This window comes from Lepisosteus oculatus, chromosome 2 (genome assembly GCF_040954835.1).
Source record: "Lepisosteus oculatus isolate fLepOcu1 chromosome 2, fLepOcu1.hap2, whole genome shotgun sequence".
Taxonomy (NCBI): domain Eukaryota; kingdom Metazoa; phylum Chordata; class Actinopteri; order Semionotiformes; family Lepisosteidae; genus Lepisosteus; species Lepisosteus oculatus.
Genome location: NC_090697.1, coordinates 47,395,652 through 47,411,747, shown reverse-complemented (window position 1 = coordinate 47,411,747; position 16,096 = coordinate 47,395,652). Strand labels below are relative to the sequence as shown.

Sequence of the window (16,096 nt, the reverse complement as noted above, 5' to 3'; positions counted from 1 at the left end):
AAGTTCTCCATAAATCAATATTAAAGAGTTTTTAGAAGCAGTCTATGTGACAGTTATTAGCTGTAAGGATAGAACATACTGTATTACGGGGATTTTTTAAAATTCCTTAATTGAAACACAGATTTATAGTATGCTTTCCTGATGCTATTGAGTCTCTAATTAGTCGCAGGCTACAATTAGAGACAGGAGGTAAAAGCCTGGCACAGTCCCAGACTGAAAAGGGTTTGACGGCTTTCTTGTTGTGTGCTTTGAGATGATTCACAGTTCAAAGTCAGTTCAGGAGCTTAAAACCAGTGGTGTGTTAATGTTGTCTGAAGCAAATGGAAGGAGAAAAATGACATTAAGGTTCGTCGTGCTCATGACTTTTATGAAGGTTCACAGCTTAAAACCATAGTAAAACCACAATATGAAAATACTTGAATTTTCGAAATATGAATAGCCCTCTTATAATGAGGTATATTAACAGTATATATGAGGTATAACTTTCAGAATTTTTGTCAGGTTACTTCTTTCATATAAAGCTAGCAGGGAATTGGCACCACTGGAAATAAATTTGACAACCGACAATAACCCCTTCTGAGTCCAAAATTTCAGGTCATCGTTTTGTATGGGCTGTTTTTGATGATGAAGTGGACTGCAATGTTTTGCAGCCTGAAGCATGGTTGAATGTCAGCTTTATGCTTTTATCACCTTCATTGATACTTGCATGATGCTCAAAACTGAGCTTTCAGATTTGAATGCTAGTTTAGAGTAAGCTGCGCTCTTGTGCTTTGTGTATTGTTGCAGCTTTGACAAAGTTTTAAATTTAAATATGCCACAGCAATCCCAGCAGTGGAGTTTGAAAGTCTACGTTCCGGGTTTTCGAAGGAAGTCATATTTGTTTCAGTCAATACTGATCTTGTTGCTGTACAATATCTACAGTATGTTGGACTTTTTGAACAATTTCAGACAGCCCAAAAATCTAGCCTGATCTCTGCAATTGCAGTTCACACAACAAGACTAAGGACATCAAATGTGCTAATACTGTTAAAATATAATGTTCTTCACATACATAAGGAGAAATACTGGAAAATTAGGACTGTCAATATAAGGTGACGATTATTTCAAGGCTATGTTGTATGGGAGCACATACAGGCTTATACTGGACTACGATGCGTTTCTAATTGAATAGAAGATGTGTTTTGGTGTACTTTAAAACTCTCTGATACTGTACATAACTGATATTTATCTTAACGGCAAGACAGAGTCAACCTCTTTAGCAGTACAATAATAGAATGTCTGTATTTACAGATGTTATTACAGCTTTGCTCAGTGTGCTGAAATGAAGACTTGTTGTACAGGTTTGGAATATTATACTGTTTTTACAAGGTAACTGCCTTCAACACAACATGCAGGTCTTTTTACTGCATGAACAACTTCCTCCTATCTAGATATAAGTATCACACTATTTGCTCATGTCAGTTCGCATCCCTTCATTAAAAAGTGTGTGTCTGTGGAGGGGGGTTCTTATGTTTCTTATGCTTGTGCTGGTGGATTGTCCTTCTCCTCACCCAGAAGAGTTACCCCAATAAAATTCACTATTTGAACTAAGTGTCTTACCCGTCTTTATTAGGGTTTAACCAAACACACAGAAATTGTAGTAATTGTAAAAAGGATATTTTGTACATTCTTAATACAAATTGTCACTGTTGTTTTTGTTTTCAGGATTAAACTATATTTCAGCCCAAAAGCAAATAGCAATTGACCTTTAATGTACTGCTCCATCATATTTTAATTCATTGTGTTGGCCAGTTGCACTAAGCCATGATAAGTTCACAGAGGAAAAAGACTATTTCATGTGGAAAGGCCTATGGCCTGCTGTTCAATGACTATGTAAAATCTGCACTGATAAAAGCACAAAATTTAACTTTCAAGAGGTGATATTTTTTTCAAATTTTCTGAAGAACCTTGAGGAAGTGATTACTGACAAAGCAAAAATAATCCTAAGTGAAATGAAAAATGACAAACTGTCCTCATAAAGTATATATTGTAAAGGTTATTTTGTGTTCAGCAGTAACCTTGGAAATGCATGTATTGAAATTATGAAATGATTCAAATGAGAAATTGTCAAGTTCAATATGAATAACACAAGAAAATTATACTTAGGTTAAATTTCACACTGACTGCTGCTAATAAATAGACCTCTTTTCAAATTATATTGTGCATGAACCATGACAATATGGGCACTAACACTATACCTGAACTAAAATGCTAACTCTCCTATTATCTGATGTAGACTGGAACAAGAGGCTGTCATTCCAGAAGGATATATGATGCAGAGCTATGAAATGAAAGTATTAACTTATAACCTATAATTATGCTGCATGTACTGTCTTAACAAACACATTCAGAATTCAGGTTATCCCTATGCTGACAAAAACAATTCAGTTAATTCAGGATTGAGTTTGAGTGAACTACTGTATCAGATGTGGAGTTTTTTTTACCCATCATCACCAAATATCAATGATCACCCAATTTTTCACCGTTCGTGTTGAAATGGCAGAAATTCACCTCAACAACAGTGATCCAATCCTGAGCAGATTACAGTATTAAACGCAAAGGAGTGTCCTTCAGTTTTGCCTGCATTTCATGTGAAAGTCTCATGTCTTTCAATTACACCAGATGAGAAGCTGCTGCAAAAACACTGCACCAAAATCAGCACTCTATCCCCGAAACAATAAGTAAAACCAATACAGGATGGCTATGTGGGATAATTATTTTTTATGAACCTATATAATAGAAATGTTTCCATTTTGACTGTGGTGTGATTTTATCAATTGGATCCAAATGACAACCCCAGAGTGGGAAGAAATCTGAAAAAAGACATTCTTTAAAAAAACTTAAATATCTTACTTTTGGCCATAGTAGCTCTCGAAAAAGCGTTCCTTCCACTGCTCCACTTTTTTTTCTTTCTCGATCTCCTGCCTTATTCTCAGGCGCATCTCAGGGGTGAATTCACCTGAGTAAATAGGAAAGCAAGAACATCTTATAGTTATGGTTATTTTATTTGTTTTATGTGCATTGACTGAATGGAGAACCTATTGTCAAAGAAAAAAAAAAGCTTTTAAACCCATGGTGTAAATGAAGTGAAGGTATTGCCTGTTAGAATACACTGCATGTACTGTATTGTATTCTAAAGTTCACTGATCAGCCGGACATGAGTAAATGCAATAATATAATTACTGTACAGTTTATGAAATAATATTTCTTCTCAGAACTGTCTGAGAGATATAAGAGTATACTCCTTATTCAGTCTCTTTAATACACAGGAAATATGCATTGGTCTCCTAAGTATAGGCATTAAACATACTGTATATGGCAACAGTTCGTGTTACAATTAATGTTAAAATCTTTTTTTAACTTGAATAATTGAACTGAATTTAATTTTAAAGTAAAGTAAAAAAAAATGTAAATCCTTTCTGTTAGGAAAAAAAAGCATCAGTGTTTCAGAGCGTCAGACCAAAAAATCTGTCTTGAGAAAGACAGCACATTAAAATCTATAATTACGAAAAGCACTTTTACCTCCTTAAGGCCCATTTAGTTTCTGATCACACTATCTTGTCTGTTTTTAAAGGACTTCAGAGTGCTATCTTCAATTACATGATTTTCTGCCTCTATTTGCTTCTCCCTTGTGTGTGACTGCCCTTCAGATAGATCCAGAGCTATCTATACTCGATTCCAGCTGCAGTCCTTTCCATGTGTGGAAGACCAGGAATGATCCTAGCAATTGTTTTCAGTGAGCTCAAACACTGAAAACAAATCATATGTGTAAATGGAAGGCCATATTAATCAATGTATACTAAAATTAAAAGGAAAAGATACATTTTCAGAAAAGGGTCAACTTTCACATGCAGAGAAAAAATTAGTATTACTCCTTTTTTTACACCAAAATTTAACTAAACCATCAGTGCTAACACAGTACATGTATCATCATAATAAAAGTGTACCCTGCAAACACCATCATATTCTATGTGTGAAGACAAACCCCCAAAACAATTTTTTCCATAAAAAAAATGCATGATTTTTTTTTTCCCACAGACGTAAACTGGGCTTGGAATCTAAGGTAAAACACTACATCTTTTGACAGGTTCCCAAAATTCCTCCAACATAAGAGTTAAAGTCAAAGCTAGACCCTTTGATTACAACATACAGTAATAGCTGCCTCCGAGACACCTGACTAAAAAATACATATTTATGAACTACTGAAGAGGTCACGGTAAAGAATCCTAACACTTCCGAGTTTGCTCTATTAAAATGAAGAAGTTGTTGGTGAACGTGAATTCTTTTTCACATTTTACACATTGATTTTATAGATATAGATTGCATTTAGATCATGCAAATGATACAGGTTGCTTTAAAAGGTACCTGAGCCTATTCAAACTATTTTATTAGGGCATCCATTTTTCAATTTCTTATAGCATAGCAATAGTATATACTGTAATGAGGCCCTAACATTTCCCACTTTCCCAGTTTTTTGTTGTAAACCTTAATCATGTTTATGTAAAACTTTACATTTTCATATACTGTAACACACATCCAATGTATGATTCTCTTCTCACCATCATTAACCAAACTGTCAAAACTCAAAATTCTCCTGTTTTTCCTATCTCTTTTCCACCACTTAACACAAAAAATAATTTACCAAAAGCTTCTGTACAGTCATTGGGGTATAATAAAATAATTACACATAGTGATTTAATTGGAATAATTCATATTAAGTTTTCAGCTGTGTATACAGTATGTTAATCCTTTCATGGCATTTATCTCTCTGAAAGGTCCTCTGCTGTCCCATATTCCTGCCTAATTTGTGGAAGATACTGTACCACAATGTCAGAGCCCACTAGTATTTACTGCAATTACGCACACAAGAACGTGCTGCATCTTTCACAATTAGTTCAAATCAAATATCCTTCTGGGACTGCATCCATGCAGATAAAAAGCAATTATAAAAAAATACAGACCCTGTTATACATTTTATTATTCTCTTCTCTGATTAGTTTGCAGGACTACATAATTAATACTACAGGGGTTCTGAAAGGAGATATTTCAGAGCACTGAACCATCCATCAATTCATTTTCTAAATCAATACCCAGTACAGTGTCACGGAGACACCAGAGCCTCACCTGGCAAGCAATGGGTTCAAGGTGGGATACACACTGGACAGGATGCCAGTCTGTCACAGGACACAGACCCAAACACTGTTACAGAAGCCAATTAATTGACCAGAACATATTTAGACCGTGGGATGAAACCAGAGCACCTGGAGAAAACCCATGCAAACATGGGATAAACATTAAAACTCTGTACAGATAGCACCCCATGAATTGAACTCAGGACTCCCAGAGCTGTGAGGCAGCAATGGTAATCACTGTGACACCATGCCACTCACTCCTTGTTGAACAGCAGATGATTACAAACTAGTCGGTCATTTGTTTGCCATTAAATGCAAGTACAAGGGTTATGCAGAAATCTAACAGAATAGTCAGAAAGCACAAATGACTATTTAAATAATACATTTTTAATTAAAATTTCATTTAAAGTTCTACATTTTCATTGGAGCTGTATGTGTATTCTAATATTTTATTCACTAAAACATTTCATTTGGAAATGAGAAATTAAGAGTCAAAGTCAGATTTCATCAATACCCACCTTCTGCTAGTCTTTCCTTCCATGACTGGGCTGCAGATGTGAAGAATTCATTATTCAGTGCAGAACTGCTGAGCTTCAGTACTCCATCTGCACTAGCCTAACAGAGGTAAAGAAAGGACAGCAACCATATTAACAGCATTGCAACTGCACTGCCATTAAAACAATAAACTACAGTACCTAGGTAGAATGGAAGCCTATTCTTATGTACCATCTAAGGAGAGAAAACAAAAATCAATCTTTATTTTCCATATCATGATTAAACATTAACAACTCATGCACAAAGTAAGAGAAAAATACATTATAATTTTTCAGAATTGCTTAAAAAACTGTCCCCAGTTTTGAAACTTGAAGAAGATATCTGATTAGTTATGTCTACAAAACACATCAGTCCATTTTTGCAAAACATGAATTATTTCAGCAATAAGGCACACTATATTCTACACAGAACTACTGACGTTTCAGAGTATTAGATTTTGGTAATGAAAATCCATGCTTAGATCCCCAATCAGATGGCTTCTATCTCAATAATAAAGACATTGCCATCCCTATTTTTAAGGGGAACAGTATCTTCACAGACATTTTAAAAGGGGGAATACATCTATTCATAAACAAGACCACTCTTGTAACAAGAACGAATCTTTGTGTTTATTTTAACAAGGAGAACGGTGTACCTTCCTGATCAACCCCAATTCAAGCACTGTTTTCCATTAAACAAATAAAATAAGCAAAATCACAATCTCAAGGTGGAAGGCTCTAGTAGTTAATTTAACAGACAGAATGGAACCATGTCTAATGACCCAACAAATTTTAAATTTCATTAATTGTTAAGTACTTGTTTCAGCATCAAACTAGACCAGTAAAACCTAGACTTAGCTGCTTATTCTTGTGCTCTGTGTGCTACACTTTTGCACTGCTACACTTCTTTATTAAGTAACTCAGCCTTTAGGTCACAAACTTGCAAATTCTTAAGCAGACAAACCACTATAGATCCAGCAGTGGTAGACAATATGGTGTGTTTTGCAATTGTTAATACAGTAGGTCTCTAGCACTCTGTGTCCACAATTACAGAAATAACATATAGTATAGTACTTGGTTAATACTCTAGCTGCGTTATGATACAGGTGCTTCACTAATAAAGGAAAATGATAAAACAAACAGCATAGGTCCATGAAATACTAAGCTGTTATGTACAGTGGAAAAAGAGAATAACTGCTCGAAACCAAAAGTGAGCACAAAAATGGAATTGTTTTTTCAAATATATTTTATTGGGGCACCTAATTAGTTCAACCCTGTGAATGAACATAAAGAGCCAAGTGCCCTGAAATCCTTAGCGAGGAAAAAAGAACAAGGTGATAATCGAACATACTGTACCTCAACGCGAGTAATATATTTAGTACGCCTACAATGTAACGATCAGCCTTTTCAATCAATACCAGGGAAATTAATGGAAGGAAACAAAGAATCAAAGTTTTCATACAAACATGGTTTTTATGCCTACAAAAATCAAAGAGATAAAAGACATAATCAGATTAATGCAAGCTCAAGTGAGTGACTTCAAGAAAAAGTTAGACCAGACCCCTATCTGTGGGAAAGACTCAGCAAGGACGACCTAGGGAATTCTCAGCCTCCAGAGATCTTACTGTACTCTTCAGCTAGACCACTTATCAAGAATACATTTGAATGAAATAACATTGTTCATAACAAAATAAGATTTAAAATGTTAATTACCCCGTATAAAGTAATACAATAATAATTTAAATAACAACATAAGATGTACAATGATAATATTACATGAGATGGGATCACGATGACAAAGAACAACAACATCACAGCTGTATTTTTAGTTTGTTTTGATTTTATCTATGTAAACCTACAGTAAAAATATATATGATTCCAACTTTTGCCACAGAATTAATCTGTATTTTTAAAGCAACATATTAAAATATCAGATTGTTAGTAAGAGAATGATAATAGCTAACATATTGACTATCTAAGACTCACTGGATTCCACATTATTTTTCAGCTTTTAACAGATGACATCATAACAAAATAAGTCAGGATTGTACACTTCTACGATCCTCCAAAACTTTCCGGGTTTTAATACAACCCAAGAGAACAATGGGCTGTTAATACAATGGAACACCTTTATATAAAAAGTGTAACTGCAATGCATTCTCCTGATTGAAGACATTTGTGATGCATTTTCTAGCCTTTACAATAAAGTCCAGCTGCCACTTACTAATAACTGAATTCAAAGTTAAAACACCTGTCCTTTATTCACACTCATTTAGTATTCATTAGAAACCTTGCCTTTGTAAAGCATTCCCCTCCTGTTGCCAATCAAGTAACTAATGAATTTTATCTCTGGCAAATGCTGGCTTTGAGGAAAACTGCAACAGAATACAAATAACCCTCTTAACACAACAGATGGGGATAGTTTGTTCTTCAACACTCACTATAACAAAACCCATTAAATGAGCCCTATATCATTTGCCATGAACAATTTATATGGTATTATATTGCCATGTCTGGAAACAGATGTATGCAAAAATGTACTGAAAAATCCTGGCTGTCAATATGCACCATAATGCACCTTGGACATTCTGCCCATCAGTGACTCAAAGAAAAAAAATGAAAGTCTGTACTTGGCCCTATTATATCCTCAGCACAATTCCATTGAGACTTCCTGTAACACCCTAAAACCAAATGACATTTGGAAGTGAATGGACAAGGAATAAATTCTCGCCTGGGGGATAATTATCACTGGCAACACAGCTTGAAGTGACAGGCAAGCCAGGCATTCAAGATATGGCTGATCTGGGCACTGGCCAAGGCTAGCGCATGTTCTTTGAAGGGAAATGTTAAAACATTAAATATAGTTCTGATATTTATACTCCCAAAGCTAAAGGAAAGCTATGGTAGAATTGAATGACTCACTGCTATTGAGCTGTTGTGGGATGAAGTGGAATGTGCCATGAGCTCATAACTGTCACAAAAAGATGACTGAGTTTCATCAAATCGTTTGGTGGTGGTGGAGGGGTGTCAACAATAAGAAACAAGTAAACTCCTAGACCATCATATAACTCTTTTCAACTTGGGCTAGTGAATCGAAAAACTGAGGGTTTCAGAAATGCAAAAGGGCAAAATCTGGTTTCACATCCTAGTACTTTAAACAGAACACCTAATCATGCTTTGTAAAATGCAAAAGATCATGTCTTGTCAGTGATTGCCTGAGCTGTGTTAGGACCAGCTTATCATCACAGAGAAGATAAAAAGAATTGGAAGAGAAGGTAGAGATTTTTAATAAAGCCCTATGTCAGAAATAACTGTTAATTTTGCACACTGAATGAAAAGATTTCTGTCTGACTGCTAAGGTTGGAAGAAACACATCTATCTGAAATATTTCACTATTATACGGCAGAACCAATAATGAAGTGAAACAGCCTAAGGTTTGAAGAAGAGTGAAGCGCGCTGATCCCTCATCCTTTATTAAAAGCAAATGTTGCCCTGTTGCCAATGCTTTCAATCCTGACTCCTAAGAAAGAAACATTTAGCCCCAAATCTATTTCAGTGATTTCTTGTACTTGAGAAACTGCCTGGATATTTGCAGCCTAGTAGGGAAATGGTAATATCGCACTTGCCAAAGTGGGAGTTGAGCTCACATCTTTCCAGCTAAGAGTCTAGAACCCTAACTACTACAGGCTCGAAATCATAAGGGAGCATTGAGACTTCTAAATTTCTCGAACGAATAACACTTCCTACATTAACTTCTAGTGTGCTAAGAGTTTGCGTCAGCCACAGCGAATATAAAACATTAAAGCGTTGGAACAAGTAAGTCATGATACCAAAACATAATTAAACTTCAAAGCCATCGACATTACGGATAAAGCCTTGGATGAGTCAGATAATCTGACCGACTTGAATCGGTACTTCCAGATTCAACAAGATACTTTCTGAGAACACCACAATGGTAGAATCTGAGTCAACCGCCGAGACACTACATTTGCAGTACTGGGACAGTTCTAACACATGGGGGACATTTGCTAATGTGAAACCTTGGGTTATTCACACCACTGGCTGTTTTATGTGGTGGAGTATCACTTCTATCATCATATATATATAAGGAAAATGCAGTGATTTTGATGCAGTTCAGAGTTACTCTGAACTGCATCATCCATAACTGAGGTTCAGTATTAATCCATAAATATAGTTTGTTGGCCTCTCCTTTACAGCATTTTAATTGAAACTTTTCACCTGACTGTACTACAAAGCAACGTTGTCTGACAGAAGTGACTGCATTCCAAAGCTGCTGTGTCACTAGGTAAAAACCAAAAATCTTCTTTGTGCTCTGGGCTCAGTACTTTAGTAAAGGAGATTAAGGGAAGCCTATGGCGTGTCAACAAGTAAACACATTTGACTAAATTCTTGCTTTGAAGGAATGTAGTACCTAAAAACAATGATACAAAAATAAAATTCTTATCACAACGTCTACCATAAACTGGTTGTCTGAAGAACTAATGCAATCTGACATTTTATGAATCTGGAAAATAGACTTAAAATTACATTATCAATGACTGGTGAGACAAAAAATAAACACTACTGATCCCTAAAAATGCAGTTTTGGTGTCAATCCATTTTCTGCATTCTAAGACCTGTTTTATGCATACTACACCTGTAGCTTACAGCTCTATTTTTTGCGTTTCGATGTGCTTCAACCATGAAACATTACTAAGAGGGTTTTGCTGAAGTGGGTTACAAGGGATGCTCCTCCAAAGGCAGGACAGCTGTTACCATGCTTTAAGCACCAGACCATGAATTGTCAACATATTTTTTGAACTGATACAGAACAAGAAAAAGGACCATACAGAGAGACTGACCTGTCTGTCGACCTCTGGGAGGAGGTGTAAGAGACGGTGTTGACAGTCTGGAGGTAACACTGAGAACGTGTGCTTGTTTATCAGGGCCCGCAGGTTGGTGTTGACCAAGATGGAGTCTGGCGTTTCCACGTCAATTTCCGCACACTTTGTACGTTTCAGCTGCCCTGAACCAAAGAAATAAGAAACACGTTACCACTGTCAAATGCTGTCACTTATCACCACTGAGAGTATGACACTTTTGGATTTTGAATCAATAGTTTATTGCCAACTCCCTGGGTATTATAGAGGGTTTTATGATTTATATATTTCAGTTTAATTAAAAACAAATCCTCTTGGTTTATTTGGTTTATTTATTAGAAAGCTATGAGGGGGTTTACTTCATGATATTGTGAACAATAAGAGTGACTTTTCATATGCATTTACACTACTCTTACATAGGACATACTTGATATTTAGAAATGTTTTTTAGGAAAGCAGAAAGATTCAAACAAAAGGAGGCCCGTGCATATGGTTTTATTTCTCTATTACCCGTAATCTGCAATTGTTGGAACAAACACCTTGAAGAATGAATTCCCTTTGGGAGCCTTCCTGGAAAGGGACAATGTCAGAGTAACTGATGACACCTATCCTGCGTGTGTTTGGTAGGTGGGAGGAAATACCAGCGCCAGTGAAAGCACATGCATACATGGGCAGAAAATGTAGATCCTGAGCTGGAATCCATCCCAGGACTGTGGAGCTGTGCTGCCCCTATTTATCTGAATATTAATTTGAGTTTTTACAGAACTATAACATAACATAAAAACGTGTTCATGTGGGGTTATTTATAAAATATTTATTTATTTATAAATAAAATTTATTTTTCACTGGTCAGTTGTAGACCAGTCCAAGAGGGAACCATGAGTCATGAAGGATAGGTCTCTGTTTCACTGAGAAGTCCACAATGCATTTCTGCATGGTCTCTGGGGTGGACAAAAATGCCCCAGATTGTCCATTAGAGTGTTTCAATTCCCACTAAGACTGCACATTTATTGCTCACTGCATTTGTTCAGAATTCAGAATGTATATATTCCACATATTCAATAAACAACATATTTGGAACATGAAAGCATTATTACTCCTGTAAAAGTCTGAAAGCTAAATGTGGCATGCTACACATGTATTAAAAATCCATCAGAAATATTAAAGAAAATAATGCTGAATTCACTTCACTTGTACTCGGGAGGTGTTCAGCAGTGCAGTGCTGCAGAGAATGGGTGGAATTCAGGTTTTGCTGATGTTTATGTGAACAGATGCTGACAACTGGTCAATTCCACTGGACTGCACACGTACCAGCTTTGTGACTAAAGGCCTGTATTACTGTATATTTGGTTTAATTTAGTTTTACTGTTTGTCTATATGTTATCCAACAAGTAGGCAAGTCAGAATAGATCATTTTATGAGCTTTATAATAACGTGGAATTCGTTTGATTCAAAACAGTTGACGTCTATATGCAATTTCACTGAACATACAGCACCAGGGGTGGTCAGCCCTTGTCCTGAAGACCACAGCAAGTTTTATGGATCACTCTCCATCATTGCTGTTCCAACAACTTTAATTTCTATGCAGCCGGAACAGTTTTATTTTGACCACTTACGCAGGTGGTGTTTCAATTAAGTAATTTAGAGATTATCCATCCATTTTGAAACCTAATTTCTTCAATTGTCTTCCAATTCAGGGTCGCGGGAGAGCTGGGGCCTATCCCAGCAAGGGTACCCAGGCAGGTTACACCATGTCTTCAGACTGCGGGATGAAACCAAAGCATTCAGACCCATGCAATCACAGGGATAACATACAAACTCCATGTAAATAGCACCCCAGACAAAGATTTGAACGCAGGGCCCCAGGGCTGCAAGGCCGAAATGCTAACCACTTCGCCACTGTGCCGCCCAATTTAGAATTCATATGAAATTAAAAACAGCCAAATGTCAACGTCCACAGTTAGCTATGGGTTAACATCACAGAACCAATTTACTTCCTAAACTGATCAAAACTTCCGTGTCCCAGGTCTTGACAAAATTTAAAATTTAAGGCTGACTACCAAGATCTGCTCGATCATGGGTCTCCAGGACCAATGCTGGCCACCCTTGGAGTATACAGTAGTCTTGGAGTTGGGGAATGTCATTTCTTTAAACAAGCAGGTATTTTTAAATGAATGCATTAACATAGAAATGATGATTTGTACCATCTGTCTTATTCTGGTTGCGTAACAATGCAGCAACACAGAAATGAGGAGAGCAGCTACTGACAATTTTTAAGTGAAGTGAGCAGATATGCATACAAGCAGCATTTTTTAAACACATAGAATTGTCAGACAGCACATTGCATTGGTTTTAGCAGCACTGTTTTGTTTCTCAGTCTTTCACTTCATTGGTCTACCAGCCAACTATTTGGGAGCTAGGACGTTGTGACAAGGGGTGGTACGTTGGTACAGTGGTTATCATTGCTGCCTTGTAGTGCTGGGGCCCTGGGTTCAATTCCTGTGGTGCTGTCTGCATGGATTTTGTATGTTCTCCCCACGATTGTGTGGGTTTCTTCTGGATCCAGTTCCCTCCCACAACTGGCTTCTGAGAAAACTGGTCCTGGTGCAAGTGTGTGCATGCTTGTGTCTGTATGCAGTATGTGCCCTGCAATGGACTGGTGTTCCATCCAGGGTGTATCCTGCTTGTCACCTACAAGCCTGTATTGGATAAAGCAGTTAGAGAATGCACAGATGTTGCGACAGATGTAGCAATACCACTACCAGGATTCGATCACAGCCACTCAATGTCACCCCTGACTTCATAACCACACTATAAACCATGCGAAAAGATGGGACTGCAGAGGAATCTAGTGCTCTAGAGATTATGAAGGATCTCATAATCTCTCATGTCATCTTCTGTATCAGGCTCAGTGCCACTAAGCATAGTTATGTATAATGTGCAGCATTCGTTTGGTTTTCTACATTTCATTTTCATATAGAAAATGCTGCATAGTCACCACAAAAAAGGACAGCCCAAGCTTTTATACCTAACAGTGCTCTTTTGGAATGTGTTTCACTGTTATCAGTGGCAAAGGCACTATGGGTAAATTCAAATTCCATCTGGTCACATTTTGGAAACTTGATGTTTAATCACCTCACACGTAGAACAGATGTTACAATTCAAATACAATTTCCAGAGTATGTTTATTTTCATCCTGCAATTGTATTTAAGGTCTATTCATACGACTTCTGTTTTGAAATCAGAAACCCCTTACATATGCAGTATGTCTATATGAATGTATGTAGGGCAAAGCTAAATTGGAATTGCTAGCATTAGAGTTTAAACTGCTGGAAATGTTCAAAAATACCTTTCACTATTTCACCTCAAGAATTTATTTATGCTTCTCAGTGTTTTTGCGTTTCAGACAAAATTATTTTCTTCCTGCCCTCCATGCCACAAAATGTGATTAAATGTTTCAGAGTGCAAAATCTTTTTTAATTTGGTGCTAGTGGCAAACACAAGGGAAAGAGTTTTATCTGAGATCTCTTAATTCCATTTGAAAATGCAGTGCCATCTGAAAATGACGCATTGCAGTAGAGGGTTTAAAAAGGAAATGAATTACACACAATGAAACCAATCCATCAAAAAAGGAGAACTTTGAAAATCTCCTTTTCCCCAGCAACTTCAACTAAATTAACCCTTACTCTACTGATAGAAATGATGATCTGGCACTTGTAAAATCATTACTCCTAATACTTTAGTTATTTAAATGCTAACTCTGATAACTATTAAATGTGACAACCATGACAAACATTTAGCAGTTAATTATAAGAAGGGCAAACAGAAGATTTTATGTAGATAACATACTTACTTTACTAAACATGGGGAACAACAATTCTGTTGTTTTTCACTTACGTATCGGCAGTGATAATTTGTAAACTTGCATGTGAGAAAGAGAAAAAAAAATAAGAGCAGCATCCAGTAATCTATCTTAATATATCTGTCCAATCTGAAGAGTCTGGCAAACACTGCTTTGGCTTTCTAAAGATTAAAAGAAGCGTAGGGCAGCCGATCGTAAACTTGCTTTACTCTTTTGATAAAAGTGGCTTTCCTGCACATTAATAAAATGAAATAGCACTTGTGCAATTTGTTCTCCTGCTAGCTTTGAAAAACAATCTTTTTCACATCATATTATATTATATAATTTCAACACTGTATTATCATGTTATTATTTCTAACTTTCTATAGAATACACGCTGCAATACCTAAAAAGAAAGCCATTTAAAAATCCCTTAAAGTGCCCTGAAACTTTTTTCATGAGCTATAGTTCACTGCAAGTTGTGTCCAGTGTGCAGAGATCTGTTTTTATTATGCTCAAACCTGGAATGGCAGCATATCTTCTAAAAACCAGACAAACCTATAGTAATTATTATGAATGCAGTATAAACATTAGGATTAACAGACCTCTTTATTCCATATGTACTGTACAATGTAAAAACAAATGTTTAATATTGTTAATGAGCAGACTAATATATATTACAGAATGTAACAGATTATTGGTAATTAAGCCAAGAAGCTGTACTTTCAAAAAACATCTGGGATTCATTAGGATAAATAATGCGGATATGCTTTCTAATTACTGTATGTATCTTCAAAAACATCTTGTGCCTTTGTTAAATTGTATTTGTTTTCCAGTAAGGATAGGGGATGGAAGATGGAAGTATCCAGGAGTTCAATCTTCTTACAAACATAAATGTGGGATACAATTTAAAAATCGGCATGCATTTGTAGAATTTGTGTTAAGAATTATTCTAGCAAATGATATTTAAAAGGTAACTGTGTGCGTATACAGTATATGTAGTCTTGTAACCAAAATGTAACCAACATATAGCAAACACATCTAAAATAGTGGGTGGCATGATGGTGCAGTGGTTAGCACTACTGCCTTGCAGTGCTGGGGCTCTGGGTTCAATTCCAGACCTGGGGTACTATCTGTGTGGAGTCTGAATGTTGTCCCCATGTTTGCATGGGTTTCCTCAGGGGGCTCCAGTTTCCTTCCACAGTACATAGATGTAATGGCAGGCTAACTGGCTTCTGGGAAAATTAGACCTGGTGTGAGTGTGTTTGAGTCTGTATGTGACCTGTGATGCACTGGTACTCTGCCTTTGGCCTGTTGCTTGCCAGGCTAGGCTTCAGCTCCTTCATGCCCCTGAAGAAGTGGTTAGAAAATTCATGGAAGGATAATATGGATGGAAGGATGGATCTACAATAATTGCCAAAAGACAAAATTATGACAAGTAATTTTACTTTTTTCTTATTCCTGCAAAAGACTTCAAAACTTTTTTTGTTACCCCAGACCACCCCTTATCCATAGTTTTCAACACCATAAAATGCATGTGCAAAATTATCGTGTGTATACTGTACTGTATATATGCTAATTTCTTGGAAGTCAAACAAAATGCACTCTTAGAGTATAAACTCAATGAACAAAACTGTCAGTCATTTATTTCTGTGAGATTCACATACTACT

The 16,096-nt window shown here is 36.5% G+C and overlaps 1 protein-coding gene across 9 annotated transcripts in view; it reads right to left on the bottom strand.

The window, feature by feature from the left end:
• Nucleotides 1–16,096, bottom strand: part of asxl2 (ASXL transcriptional regulator 2) — a 133,023-nt gene that overhangs the window by 13,534 nt on the left and 103,393 nt on the right. For all 9 annotated transcript variants that reach the window (XM_069178687.1, XM_069178686.1, XM_069178691.1 and 6 more), the window contains 3 exons: nucleotides 10,567–10,730; nucleotides 5,690–5,786; nucleotides 2,893–2,998 (listed from right to left, as the gene is read on the bottom strand). In XM_069178687.1, coding sequence (XP_069034788.1) covers nucleotides 2,893–2,998; nucleotides 5,690–5,786; nucleotides 10,567–10,730 — 367 coding nt within the window. The remainder of the gene's footprint in view (nucleotides 1–2,892; nucleotides 2,999–5,689; nucleotides 5,787–10,566; nucleotides 10,731–16,096) is intronic.